Genomic DNA, 13,070 nt, shown 5'->3' with positions numbered 1-13,070 from the left:
CACTATTATATTGGCTTTACTATATATTCATATTACCCTTGAGAGAGAGATTCTCTTTTTTAGTCACATAATCCCGGTTTTGAAGATCTGATGTTTGAATTTAGTATCAGAAAAAAGTTTTTTTTAATTGCTTTATTTATAGATAGTAGTTTTGTGTACAATGTCCCAATGTTGTTTGCCAATAGAAAACGCAGTTCCAGTAACATTACACATTACAGTTTTCAAGAAACCGTGCATAAGCAAGACTCGACAAAAACACATTCACGTGTATGGCATGCTGCTCCATTCGACATGTTGATGTAGGTCAGAGAGACATTCTAGTCACCCAGAGTGCGTACCAATATGTGACCTTGCGTCCTCCGCTTGTGCTTGTGGCCTTGTACCAGGAAGTAATATGTCATGATGACATCACCGCGACAACAGCATTTTATTTCAACATCTCGCAAAAGCTCAATTGTAAAGTCATTTTCTCATTTGCAAACTGGATGATGAATGAAGAATAGTCCCCCAAAAATTGTTTTGGCTAGGCTGACAGCAGGGAAACTTAATTGTTTTCTCCACGGAGGCGGGGCATCAGCAAAACGTGAGGCCACAAGCACAAGTGGAGGACGCAAGGTTGCATATTGGAATGCAGCCCAGTCTGCTTGCTAACATGCAGCAAAAGCAAACACAGCTGTGTGGCTCTGCACTTGGACCCCATACTGTGAACCAACACACAACCGATAGACTGACACACCACTTCATGTACCCCCATTCAGCGGAAGGCAGTCACATTCAATTGTCACATACTCATACACTGAGCAAATATGCGCAAACCTGGATTTTTTTTTTTTGTCAGTCGTTCTGTAATTTTCCTTGAACATTCTACAGCTCCCATAAAACTTTGTCCAAAATCCTGAAGAGTATCTGTGACATCACAAAGAAGGAACTCGAAAGTTCTTATCTCATACTGCATGTGATCATGTGATCGCACTTCTGAAGGAAGGGTACCACAATATAGCCCATGATTTCAAATGGCTGTCTACTTAATCAATTGCGTCATACAGCATTTATGACCATAAAATCTTTGCTTAAGATTCGTTTTGCTTAAGATTCATTGGTATGCACTTCATCTTCTGTCACAGTTTTTGTGTCTTTAAAAAAAAAAGGATCTCATTTGTACTGAATATTTGACCTCCTAGGTGGGCCAGCATGGGACTTCCCTCCTTGTCTGGTTAATCATTGACGTGATTTGCCTAATTGCGTGGCTGCTTCGCTAGGACTTCAGCCCTCCTACTGTTACTTTCATTCGTGCCGCCCCCGGCCGGCCTGCTTTTCAAAAAGTGACATATTTTGGAAGCAGTTCAGTTCCCCACATGCTTGGCATGCTTTGAGCCAGTTCAGAGGAGGTTCACAATCTTTGTGTGGAGGTCAGCTCAACGCACATAATCACCAGGGTGTGATAACGCTGGAAAAAGGTGGTGAGGCGGCCACAACATTGAGTCTTGCAACTTTGCACACAAACTAGTGTTGCACCGATATAATTTTTTGGCCCCGATACCCGATACCTGGCCGTGCAGTATCGCCCGATACCGATACCATACCGATAGCACTCTGTTTGAAATGTATATATACTTATATATATGAACAGCTGCATACTTGGGTATAAAATCCTTGCTATCATGGCTTTGTCAGGCTGCTGCCTACCTTTGTGAAACAGGAAAAAGACTAATACTGTACAAAGTGAATCCAGTAGAACTTTTTCTACTTTTTAGATACCTCTGATATAAAATAACTAAAGTTCAAGGCTGCGTTCAAGTGTCGTACAAGTATCGGTAAATGGTAATCGGTGCCCTATTTGTTGGTACGTGCCGATACCGATACCACCATTTTAGTGCAGTATCTGGGCCTCGGCCCATACTGGTATCGGTATCGGTGCAACGCTAACACAAACTGAAATGCTGTTATCTCTTGTCCTGCATGGGCCTAGTATCCAACTATTTATGGCTCTGCCTTACAGAAGATGCCGGAGGCATGAGGTTCTCTGCTCTGTCTATGCATCGGTCACAACTTTTTGTTTTGTGCAGTAACTTTTCAGAAGTTTCTTGGACCAAATACTATGTAACTCTATAAAGTGAAGTGAAAGTGAAAGCCCATGTGGGAAACGCCAACTCCCATTGTCATTGTGACACAGCACTCCACAGCGCACAAGTGCGCACAATGAAATTGGATTTATGTCTACAAGGGGGCAGCCCCCGGTGGCGCCCCAAGGGAGCAGTACCGCAGTACCTCAGTCATGGAGGATGATGGGGGGAATGCTTTGGTTAACAACTCCCCCCACCAACCTGGCGTGTCAGGAGTCAAACCTGCAACCTTTGGGCTACAAGTCTGATGCCCTAACTGCTTACCCATGACTGTCCTTCAAAAGGTGCATGAACTGATTCATTTTTGTAGGCCAACACTTTCAGGATGGCCACCGCAGAATCAGAATTGGTGTGGACTTCTACCTAAGAATTTGTCATTACATTTGTAAATACATTTTGCAACCAATTCCATGTTCTCATAGAGGTGATGTATGATGGTTCATATTTGAACAGTTAAAAGTTGCCAACATGTTTCGGCCAAGCATTGGCCTTCATCAGGGCTTTAAATCCCTGATGAAGGCCAATGCTTGGCCGAAACATGTCGGCAACTTTTAACTGTTCAAATATGAACTGCTACATTTAATTAAAAGCTTTTTAATGAAGACGATTTCATCAAACATCTCTAGGCTATGTCTAACCAAAGAGCACCTTCGCACTACTAAACAGAACGCCGAAGCCCTCTGACCTACACCTTTGTTTAGCGATTTATGATGGGTCTGAGTGTACCTGTGGGCTGGGAGTGAGTCCACTGTCACTGGAGGTGCTGCCGAAGCTGGTGACAGCGACGACCTCGCTCTTCTCCCCCACGTCTCCGTTCTGATGGGAACCCAGCTGAGGAGAGTCCTGAGGGACAAAGTGACTGTGTCCATGGCCAGGCTGAAGACAAAAAGTGACAAAGAAATGGAGTGTCGATGTCAGTGAACCTTCTCATGCATACAGGTCACGTTATCAAAAGAGTGTACTTGTAAGCCACTGGACTTCTTCTTCTTCTACATGTTGAAAGGAGAGGTTTGGTTACTTTGGTTGAGGCACAACGACACCCTTTAAAAATTAAAGGTTTAGGTTCTCTTGCAACAAATCTCAGTAGCATCTTAGTGCAGATGGGGTCGCCGACGGGCCTATTCACTATTTGCTGAAAATAAATACTCAACTACATCATAACAACATTGCTATGACATTACAGAGAGCCATAACAGATTAAGACAGCCATTACAATTTTGGTGACAGCAAGGTTATAACATAGGCTCTGCGCTAAGGGGTTCATAAAGTCTGGCAGCGGTGATACTGTTGTCAATATTTCATATACAGCAGATGAAAATATGTTTTAAAGCCCTGATGAAGGCCACTCCTTGGCCAAAACATGTTGGCAACTTTGAACTGTTCAGATATGAACTAGCTACATTTAATTAAAAGCTTTTTAATGAAGACAAAGAGTGCCTTGGATTTCATCATACATCTCTAAGTTACGTTTAACCAAAGAGCACCTTGGCACTACTAAACAGAATGCCGAAGCCCTCTGGCCTACACCTTTATTTCATATACGGTAGCTTACCTCCATGTCGATCTTCAGTGCCATTTTGAGGACTTTCTCCATAAAGTAGAGAGCGTAGAATCCAAAAAAAATCCCGATGGCTTTGGTAGTGTAGTCATCCACCTTGGGGTCAAACCCTAAGGCCTAGCAGATTGGAGAGAAAAGCATTCTTAAAGGGACAGTTTGGTCAATTTCAACATGCAGTTGTATTGCTCACGCTACCCTTGACTTGTCAGTACCTGGTGATGCCACATTTTTCGGCTCAGCCCTGTCCGAGATATGAGCAATTCTAATGGGGGCAGCGTTTGTTTACATTTTTAAAAAATGAAACATAGGCCAACTCCAAATATTTTCCCAAAAGGTACTGCTGTTTGCTAGTTGTTTGCTGATGTTGTATAACCTTTTGGATGTTTTTGGGAATAAATAAAAATGTTTTTTTGATATGTAAACAAAGAGCTGCCCCCAATACAATGACCAGGATCTCGGAAACGGCTGAAGAAGAAGAAAAATAAATCTCAGGCACTGACAAGTCCAGGGTAGTGTGAGCATTACGACTGCATGTTGAAATTGACCAAACTGTCCCTTTAACAAATGGATACACACAATATCCATGATAGTGCTTTAGTAAATTGTCAACCATCATCAACCCAATTGTGAAGATCTACCCCAGTGGTTCTCAACATTTTTTGAACAAACACCCCCTTGGATACATCACAAGCCTCCCAAAGCCCCTTAATCTCATAAGAAGCCTGACAACGCACCCCTTAGTATCAAAAAACTAAATGGACTAATACTCCCCAATGGGCAACTAAGCACCACCCCCTCTCAGCTGTATCCTTCTAAACGCCCCCCTAGAGCTCCCCAACGCCCCCCTGTTGGGCCATAGCGCCCCCGTTGAGAAACACTCATCTACCCCATTCCACAGGTCAATCCACACCACCATACTATGCGTACCCAGGGCCAGAGCAATAGGGAGGGCAAGCAGGGCATTTGCTCCTGGGCCCAGGGCACTCTTGCATTGGTGGCGGGGGCCCAATTGTGATCTTGTCAGGTCATATAGGGGGCCCGATAAGTGTTTTTTGCCCTAGGGCCCTGTGTACAATTGTTCCGCCAATGCTGTGCGTACCTCTGGGATGAGTGCCAGGACCGCATTGGAGAAGAGGGTGCCGATGGCCAGGCCGATGAAGTAGGTGAGGATCTTGGGGAAGTAGGACTTGTTGGTGAAGGGGATGAGCAAGAGGCCCAACAGAGCCGACAGGTTGATGATGGTGACGGCCAAGAAGCCAAACCCCCACACTGCGGATGAGAGGAAGTAAGACACACACATACAATGGTTTTACTCAGAACCATACAGAGGGGAGAGTCGGGCAATCTCCACTGTTTAACGTCTCAGAACTGCTTAAGCGTTGCAAATGTTAGTGCCTAGAAGTGGGCGTAGCACACAGCAAATGCGATGCCATGCAATGCAGGGAATATGACAAGACTTGCTGTTCGTAATAACTTCAGATAAACATCACAGATGGTAAAACTGTTGTGATTATCATTACCGAGACAGTTGATAGTTTACATATTTGTGGTGATTACCCCGCAGTATAGTTCGTTAGTCCTTATTTTTGGCTTTTAATGTGGTGGTTCTATGTTGAGTCTATGGAAAGACAACCGCTTTAGGCACGACCTCGATCTCGTTGAAAGGCGGGGCTGCAATTTAATTCCTGGTCGTCCAATCGCGTAACTCTCCCCTCTGTATGGCTCTGGTTTTACTCATCACATGCATAGAAATAGAGAATTTTTTTTAACAGAAGAGCCTTGTCTCAGCAGAGTAGCATGCAGTGAGTGAAATTAGAGTTGTCTGCACGCACTGTGCAGGGAGGCCAGGTTGGTCAGGAAGCCAAAGCCCCACTGTGAGGTGAGGTGCATCTTGGGTGCATTCCAATATGCGACCTTGCGTCCTCTACTTGTGCTTGTGGCCTCACGTTTTGCTGAACAAGCAAGTTTCCCCGCTGTCAGCCTAGCCAAAACAATTTTTGGGGGGGTATTCTTCATTCCCCATCCAGTTTGCAAATGAGAAAATGACTTTACAATTGAGCTTTTGCGAGATATTGAAATATAATGCTGTCTTCCTGGTACGAGGCCACAAACACAAGTGGAGGACGCAAGGTCTCATATTGAAATATACCCCTTGTCAAAAGGCTAGACAGGAAACTACTTGGGGCCCCCAAGCCACTAGATTAGGTGTTCTCAACGGGGGCTCTATGGAGACCTTGGGGGGTGGTGAGAAGGATACAGCTGCGAGGGGGTAGTGCTTAGTTGGCATTGGCAGGGGTGATAGTGAAAAAAAATCCTGAGCCTGAACTTTTTTCCCTGCTCTAACGACGACGACAAGATATTGCATAGTGACGTAACGTAGGCCTATTTTGACACATTATTCAAACATTTAATAGCCTGTGTATGACCATTATTCAAGCCTGATAGTAGAAGAAAACCCTGAACCTGTAACACTTTCTGAGATAAGAATAACCTAATGGCTAATTATTATCAATGTTTTTATTTTTGCAAACTCTGTCAAGCCTGAAATCAGGCATGGAGCCTGAATACTATCAGCCCTGCATTGGGGGCCTTAGCCCCTAAAGGCATGGCATTATAAATTAGCTGTTACCAGAATGGCAATGACCACGCCATAATGTATTACTAAATGCCCCGTGAGCTGTCATAGTAGTGTAGTACTATAGTAGCTAACTTTCAATGTCTACTACAGCGTGCCACAGGAGGTATGGCGTGCATTACTCCATTTTTGTTATAGTAACGAGGGGCGTTGGCATGCTTATGATGAGGTGATTTGGGCATGTTTGTTCAAAAAAAGGTAGAGAACCATTGCACTACTAGATGGTGAGCCATAGCTCACACTTAAATCAAGTAGTGATGATTTGTTTCAAATGTTCTTCCTTTGGATGTTGGCTTGGGGCCACAGCTGTTGCCTCTGCCCCACAGGCAGCTGTTAGAGAATGGAAGAGGGACGAGTGCGAGGCTATTAAAGGCCAGGAAAGCTCATGTGTTAGATGCTGTCTTGGGTGTCTGTCTGATGACCATTTGTGGAGCATTTGTCTGACCATTTGCCTGGCTGTCGTAGAGTTGAAGAGACGACTCTTTTTTTTACCAGTGCTGTTGTATTGCAACCTGTTTCAATACAAGACATTGCAATTTGCCCAGATAACGAATTACCGTTGGAATATCATTTTTTTTAATATTCATTTACTATTTCATTTGTGGAAGAAGAATGTAACAGGGAAATAAATAAAAAGAACATGCAATATGTATGGAAGACTATGACACCATGTTGACTGCAGCATCCTCTCTATTATATGTATACAGCAAGCATGGGCACTTTGGGTAAAGTGTGGTATATCCTGCCTTTTGCACACACACATTTAGCCAACAGCTACAAGGGGGCACTGTGTTCAAAACTAGCATCTTGTCAGGTAAGGGTTTTGCACGTGGGGCACTGTGTTCCAAACTAGCATCTTGTCAGGTAAGGGTTTTGCACGTGGGTCACTGTGTTCCAAAATAGCATCTTGTCAGGTAAGGGTTTTGCACGGGGTGAAGACAGTAGCTGGCCTGACACATTGGAATGATGTAATGCTCGTTCGTTTATGACAACCTGAACTCATTACACTGAAACCATGTGCTATAAATTGAAGCCGTAAAATCCGGAGGTCCTGTTCAATTACAGATAGCAAAAGGCTTGACACTGCACGTGCGCGCACACACACACACACGCACGCACGCACGCACGCACGCACGCACGCACGGACACTCACACACGCACAGACACAGACACAGACACAGACACAGACACAGACACACACACACAGACACAGAAACGAATGCACGCACGGACAATCGCACACACACACACACACACACACACACACACACACACACACACACACACACACACACACCAGGGTAAACCGGAATACACATAATTGCTTCTTATCTGCCATAAATTAAAATTGACCCCTCATCACATCAGATTGGAAATGGATGGCCATGGGTAGCCACAATATTAGAATGTCTAGTCAGCATGAGTGGAACTGTATGGCCCTCTCTCCTTCTGAGACTCACCACGGGCATCGATGGTCACAGCTCTGTCCACTGTTGTCTTCTTCTCTTGGGGGCATGAGGGCAGCAGGGCTTGGTTGAGGAGAGCAGGGCAGATATCATGCAGTTGAGCTTCACCCAAACGAGTGAGGTTGCTGAGTCCGTACAGGTCAAGGACCTCACCTCCTGACAGACACTGAACACAATGATGTTTAGATGTCAGTTAGTCTGGTCAGCCATGATGGGAAATTGATTGACAGCAAGCAAACAGAAGAGGTTTTTAAAGCAGGTAATGCCAGGGCTATTCAAACATGACACTGCGGGCTGGTTGGGGATTGCACGAGGTAAAACCGCCTGTTTGGTCTTCTTAACGTTCATTATGGACTGTCAACAAGCTATAATTAAGCAAATACGTCGATCAATCACATCAGAGAGAGAGAGAGAGAGAGAGAGAGAGAGAGAGAGAGAGAGAGAGAGAGAGAGAGAGAGAGAGAGAGAGAGAGAGAGAGAGAGAGAGAGACTAAACTAAAGATAATAGGCACACCATTTCAAAACCTGGACCAGGAATTCACGCGCTGGATTGAATGTAATTCTACAGTAGCGCAGCAAGCTGGAACGAATGTTATTCTTTTTGCCTGAACAGAAGATGATATAGAAACATACCTTTGATTCTTTGGACACAACATCTCCTAGATCAATCGGTTTGTTGCTCAGTCGATCCAAAAACGTATCTATGTCAAAGGGGGTCAGGGAACCATCGCCACCATAGAAGCGAAGTATGTCATCAAAAATGACCGGTTTATCTCCCAAAACACCACAAGTTGAAGTCACCAAAACTCCGAGAATAACCAGGATTTGACTCGCTGTCGGATGTCCATGAGCTTCTCCCATTTTATGGTGGTCGGGTGAGGGCAAATAAGTACGGACTAGTTTGGGAATGACAACAGTCAACACCTGGAGGTACCAAGTGGTATGGAAGAATGTGCAGATGTGCTGCTATGAACCAAATGCGGACGAGCAGCGCAATCAAGGACATTTATTGTCGGCATGTCCTCTAATCTTCTGCGCCATCTCATCTGAATGTATTTATGAAAAAGTGATAATCAGCAATAACTACCAGCAATTTAAGCTACAGGTAGCCAGCCGCAATTAGAGGCTTGGAGATAACCGCAAACACCCTGACCTTAGAACCGCACCTCCGGTTGTTGTCAGCAACTTCACGGGGAATATTAGGCCACCCAGCGCATGAGGCCACCACTTTATTACTATCAGTTGCTGAACGGTGATAGGCTGGAAGCGCAGAGGCCACATGGGCCTACGCTTCATTGATAGATTGAGCCTTCATCTCCCTTTAGTATCGAATTAATTAAATAACCATTTATTTAATTAATAAGCGCACTGGAGGAATTATTCATCCTGATTAAAATAGTTCCAAACAAAGACTATAGCTGAAGAAAGAAAGAAAGAAAAAGAGAAGGGGGGGGGAGGAGCTGTGTCGTATAACTAAACAACTGAAATTAACTAAAACAAACCATGGTTGATAATAATAGCCTACCCAATTTAAAAATCTAATGTATTGAAGATCATGACAGAGATCATGGCCTCTTAGAATGTTTATTTCATCCTTGTGGTCTCTGCAGATTTGGAATGCTGCAATCCTGCCATCTGCTGGTAAAATCAAACCACTCAAGACTGGGTCAGATTCTAGCAACCTATATAATACAGTAGAAACATAAGTTTGGAGAATGCTGTCTAACTTGTTTTAAAGGTCTGGTGAGTTATCCTTTTATTGTATTTTGGTAGTCGACGTGAACAGAGTCCCTATAATTAATTGCATGGGAAAGACACAAACCGTGGAATATTAATGTGTGACACTGGCAAGTGTGTGTTTTTTTTTTTTTTTAACTTTTGTTTAAAGACCCCCAGCCCCGTTTTGTATACTCCAATTAAAACAAACAAACAAAAAGACAGACAAGCATGCAAACAACACATAACATGGTTTGGTATTTCCATGGCTTTTATTAGATTATTATGAGACCATATCTTTATGTAAAATAGCATGAACTCAGCAGCAGTCCCTGTGGAGCCGAGTAGATTTAGCTTCCCTCTCTTGTGTTGCTGATGACCCAACACTGCAGGTTACAAAACAAGCCATTTGCCTATTGTCCTTCCTCCCTCAGAGTGGGGGAGAGGTGTGAACTATCCACGGGGCCCCAGCACAGGGCTCTGCCAAGTAAACTTTCCACACTGACTTGTGGACGCAATATTTCTTGCCTCACAGCGTTGTATTATGGATGTAGCTTTAGAACAAAGACAGGAGAATCTGTTTCAGTATGAGATGTATACAGGGTCACTGACAACTTTGGCCAGGACAAATTAATCTGAAAGGGCCCCCAACCCCATATAATGTCTCTCCTTGTGCCCCCATTGCCCCCGTCCACCCCCCTGCCCCTTTGACATTCTCAACAGGGGTTCTACACCCCCCAGGAGGCATTAGAGAGCCTTTGGAGTCGTTGAGAGCCAAACAGCTGAGGGGGGCACTGAGTTACAAACACACACCAAGATAAATTAGACTGGGGGTGGGGTTGTTGTTGGGAAGTGAATGGAAACTCTCACATAATTCTAGAAAGATTTATAACAATCATACAACATCAAGTCGTCAAGTCAAGTCAGCTTCTATTGTCTCTTTCCTCATATGCACAAGACATACAAGGAAATTGAAATTATGTTTTCTCTCTATACCATGCAAGGACAAGACATAGGCCTATACAAGACTGACATTTTACAGACTGACCTAAAGTGCGAGACAGGACATAATCAATAATAGCATACTGAAAATAATTATTATTATTTCAGGCGCAGGCTATGCTGTCTTCATAATATTTAACATCATACCGTTTGGTGTGTGTGTGTGTGTGTGTGTGTGTGTGTGTGGGGGGTGTCTTTAAATGATTTTTGTGGTTATCAAAAACTCTTAACTACATAATAACAACATTTCTATGACTTAAGAAACAGATTAAGACGTCGCCATTATCATTTTGGTTAAAAAAAGGTTATATCAGAGGTTCTGCATGAAAGTGTTAAAAAGCTCAAGACTTATTTACTTACTTAGGTCTTTAAGTTCCCCAGTAGGCCTACTATTGGAGCAAAGGCCATTGCCGAAACTCTTCCATGTCCTGTCCTGTTGTGGGCCCTCCGCTTCAGTTGTTGCCATGATAGACCGCTTCTTCCTTCATTTCCTGCTCAACAGCTTAGAGAACCACAACTCTGTACAAAGGATCCTCACATTGTATTTAAGGATGGTGATTTTTATGATGCTATTTTGTAACAAAGATGTTGTCTCTGATGCTACTGCATGACCGAGGGGCTTCCCTAGAGGCTCTGTAATGACTTTCGAGGGTGATGGACAAACTCTGACAGACGGAGATATCACCTGTCCACATTCCCTGCTGTTGCTCACATCACATACACAAACTGGTGACTGGTGACTTCTACAGTGTCTGATTGGTCCAGTGCTTCACAAACTTTTTTTATAAACATCCTTTGGAGCCAACCACTTGAGCTCATTTTTTTGACCGAGAGTACTTTCCAACAATCAGAGGTTGAACAGTGTGCCGCCATCTGCCCCCTTGCATGGGTGAGGCATGAATACAATTTTGTTGTATGCAGTGTGTACTTGTGTGCTGAGGAGTGCCGTGTCACAATGACAATGGGAGTTAGAGTTTCGCAGGTGGACTTTCACTTTCTTTCACTTTCACTGAGCAAGAACTTACGCTGTGACCCTTTTTCCCACACACGTCCATACATTCAGTAATCAGGCAGGTCACACACAGGGACGGATCTAGTCATTTTGGGGCCCTAGGCGAAATATAATCACGGCACCCTCAAAAGTCATACAAGATACAAGAGATACAAGATATTTTATTTGTCATGTGTATATATATGAAACTATATATACAATGAAAAGCTTCCCTGCTCTGGGAGTCCCAAAAAAGGTTAAAAAGAATGTTAAAAAGGCAAAAAGGGAAAAAAAAGAAAAAAGTAGGAAAGAATGTGATGAGTGGATTCCTTCCAATGTTGGTGTTTTTGAATTCAACAGTCTGACACATTGAGGGAAGAAGCTGTCCCTGAGTCGGCTGGTGTGAGCACGTAAGCACCTGTATCTCCGGGCAGATGGTAGAGTAGAGTAGAGTAGAGTAGAGTAGAGTACTTTTATTAATCCCGAAGGAAATTAAGGTGTCTGTCAGCTTACATAAATACACAAATACAAAACATACACAAGACATTATACACATAATTGAACACTACAGGAAAATATATTGAAGGGTGAAGTGTGTGTAGCTGGGGTGGTGTGGATCAGCTATAATTCGTTATATAGACATATACAATTCTGTGGTTTGGAGCTATTCTAGTGTTTTGTCTCATACTGTATATACTGTATCTTGGAGTACCTTAGTGACAAACTAAGATCAAGCATACTTTTACTTGTATGTTTACCGCGACTGGTGTGACAGTTGGGGCCCCTATGAAGGACAGAGGTGGACGGGCCCCAGGCAATTGCCTAGGTTTGCCTAATGGAAAGTCCGCCTCTGGTCACACATTACATTACCTTTGGTAGACACTTTTATCCAAAGCGACTTGCAATCGAGAGCATAGACATAGCATGCAACACTAGCAGATACAAAGTGCACACACAGTAAATGTTGCAGTGTTAATTCAACACTAATAGAGTTCATTTAAGTCCAAATGATGTCAAATAAAATCTCTAAGTGTTAAATGAGCACTGCAGAATTTACTGTGCAGGAAATATACAGAATAATAAGTGCAGATGACAAGTAGGGTTCATGTTTTTTTAAGTACATTAGTACAGTTAAGTAGAGTAGACACACACACAGACACACAGACACACACACACACACACACACACACACACACACACACACACACACACACACACACACACACACACACACACACACACACACACACATCTGGCAAAAATGTAGATAGACGGAAGATGGGTTTGAGTGCTCATCACGTAATTTGAGATCATGCCTCTCTTGCTCTAGCCACTACCACACACACACACACACACACACACACACACACACACACACACACACACACACACACACACACACACACACACACACACACACAGACAATTGTAACGTGAGCGTTGAATAGGTTCTGTGTGTTCCTCATCAGATACCATAGGTTAAGGACCCCACAGGAAGTGGGTGTGGTTCTGTATGTATATACGTTAGGATCTATGTGATCAAGGTCATTAATTAAATGGTTGACTGTCTCCAGTGTCT

At 43.5% G+C, this 13,070-nt stretch overlaps 1 protein-coding gene across 1 annotated transcript in view; it reads right to left on the bottom strand.

Moving 5' to 3' along the window:
• Positions 1–8,962, bottom strand: part of LOC134439587 (metal cation symporter ZIP8-like) — an 18,552-nt gene extending 9,590 nt beyond the window's left edge. Inside the window, exons 1-5 of the mRNA XM_063189491.1 lie at positions 8,416–8,962; positions 7,777–7,948; positions 4,781–4,950; positions 3,676–3,798; positions 2,850–2,999 (exon numbers count right to left, since the gene is read on the bottom strand). Coding sequence (XP_063045561.1) covers positions 2,850–2,999; positions 3,676–3,798; positions 4,781–4,950; positions 7,777–7,948; positions 8,416–8,643 — 843 coding nt within the window. The 5' untranslated portion in view covers positions 8,644–8,962. The remainder of the gene's footprint in view (positions 1–2,849; positions 3,000–3,675; positions 3,799–4,780; positions 4,951–7,776; positions 7,949–8,415) is intronic.
• Between the last annotated feature and the right edge of the window lie 4,108 nt (positions 8,963–13,070).

Source organism: Engraulis encrasicolus, chromosome 23 (assembly GCF_034702125.1).
Source record: "Engraulis encrasicolus isolate BLACKSEA-1 chromosome 23, IST_EnEncr_1.0, whole genome shotgun sequence".
NCBI lineage: Eukaryota > Metazoa > Chordata > Actinopteri > Clupeiformes > Engraulidae > Engraulis > Engraulis encrasicolus.
Note: the sequence above shows the minus strand (reverse complement) of the source record. Positions and strands in the feature narration are given on the sequence as shown.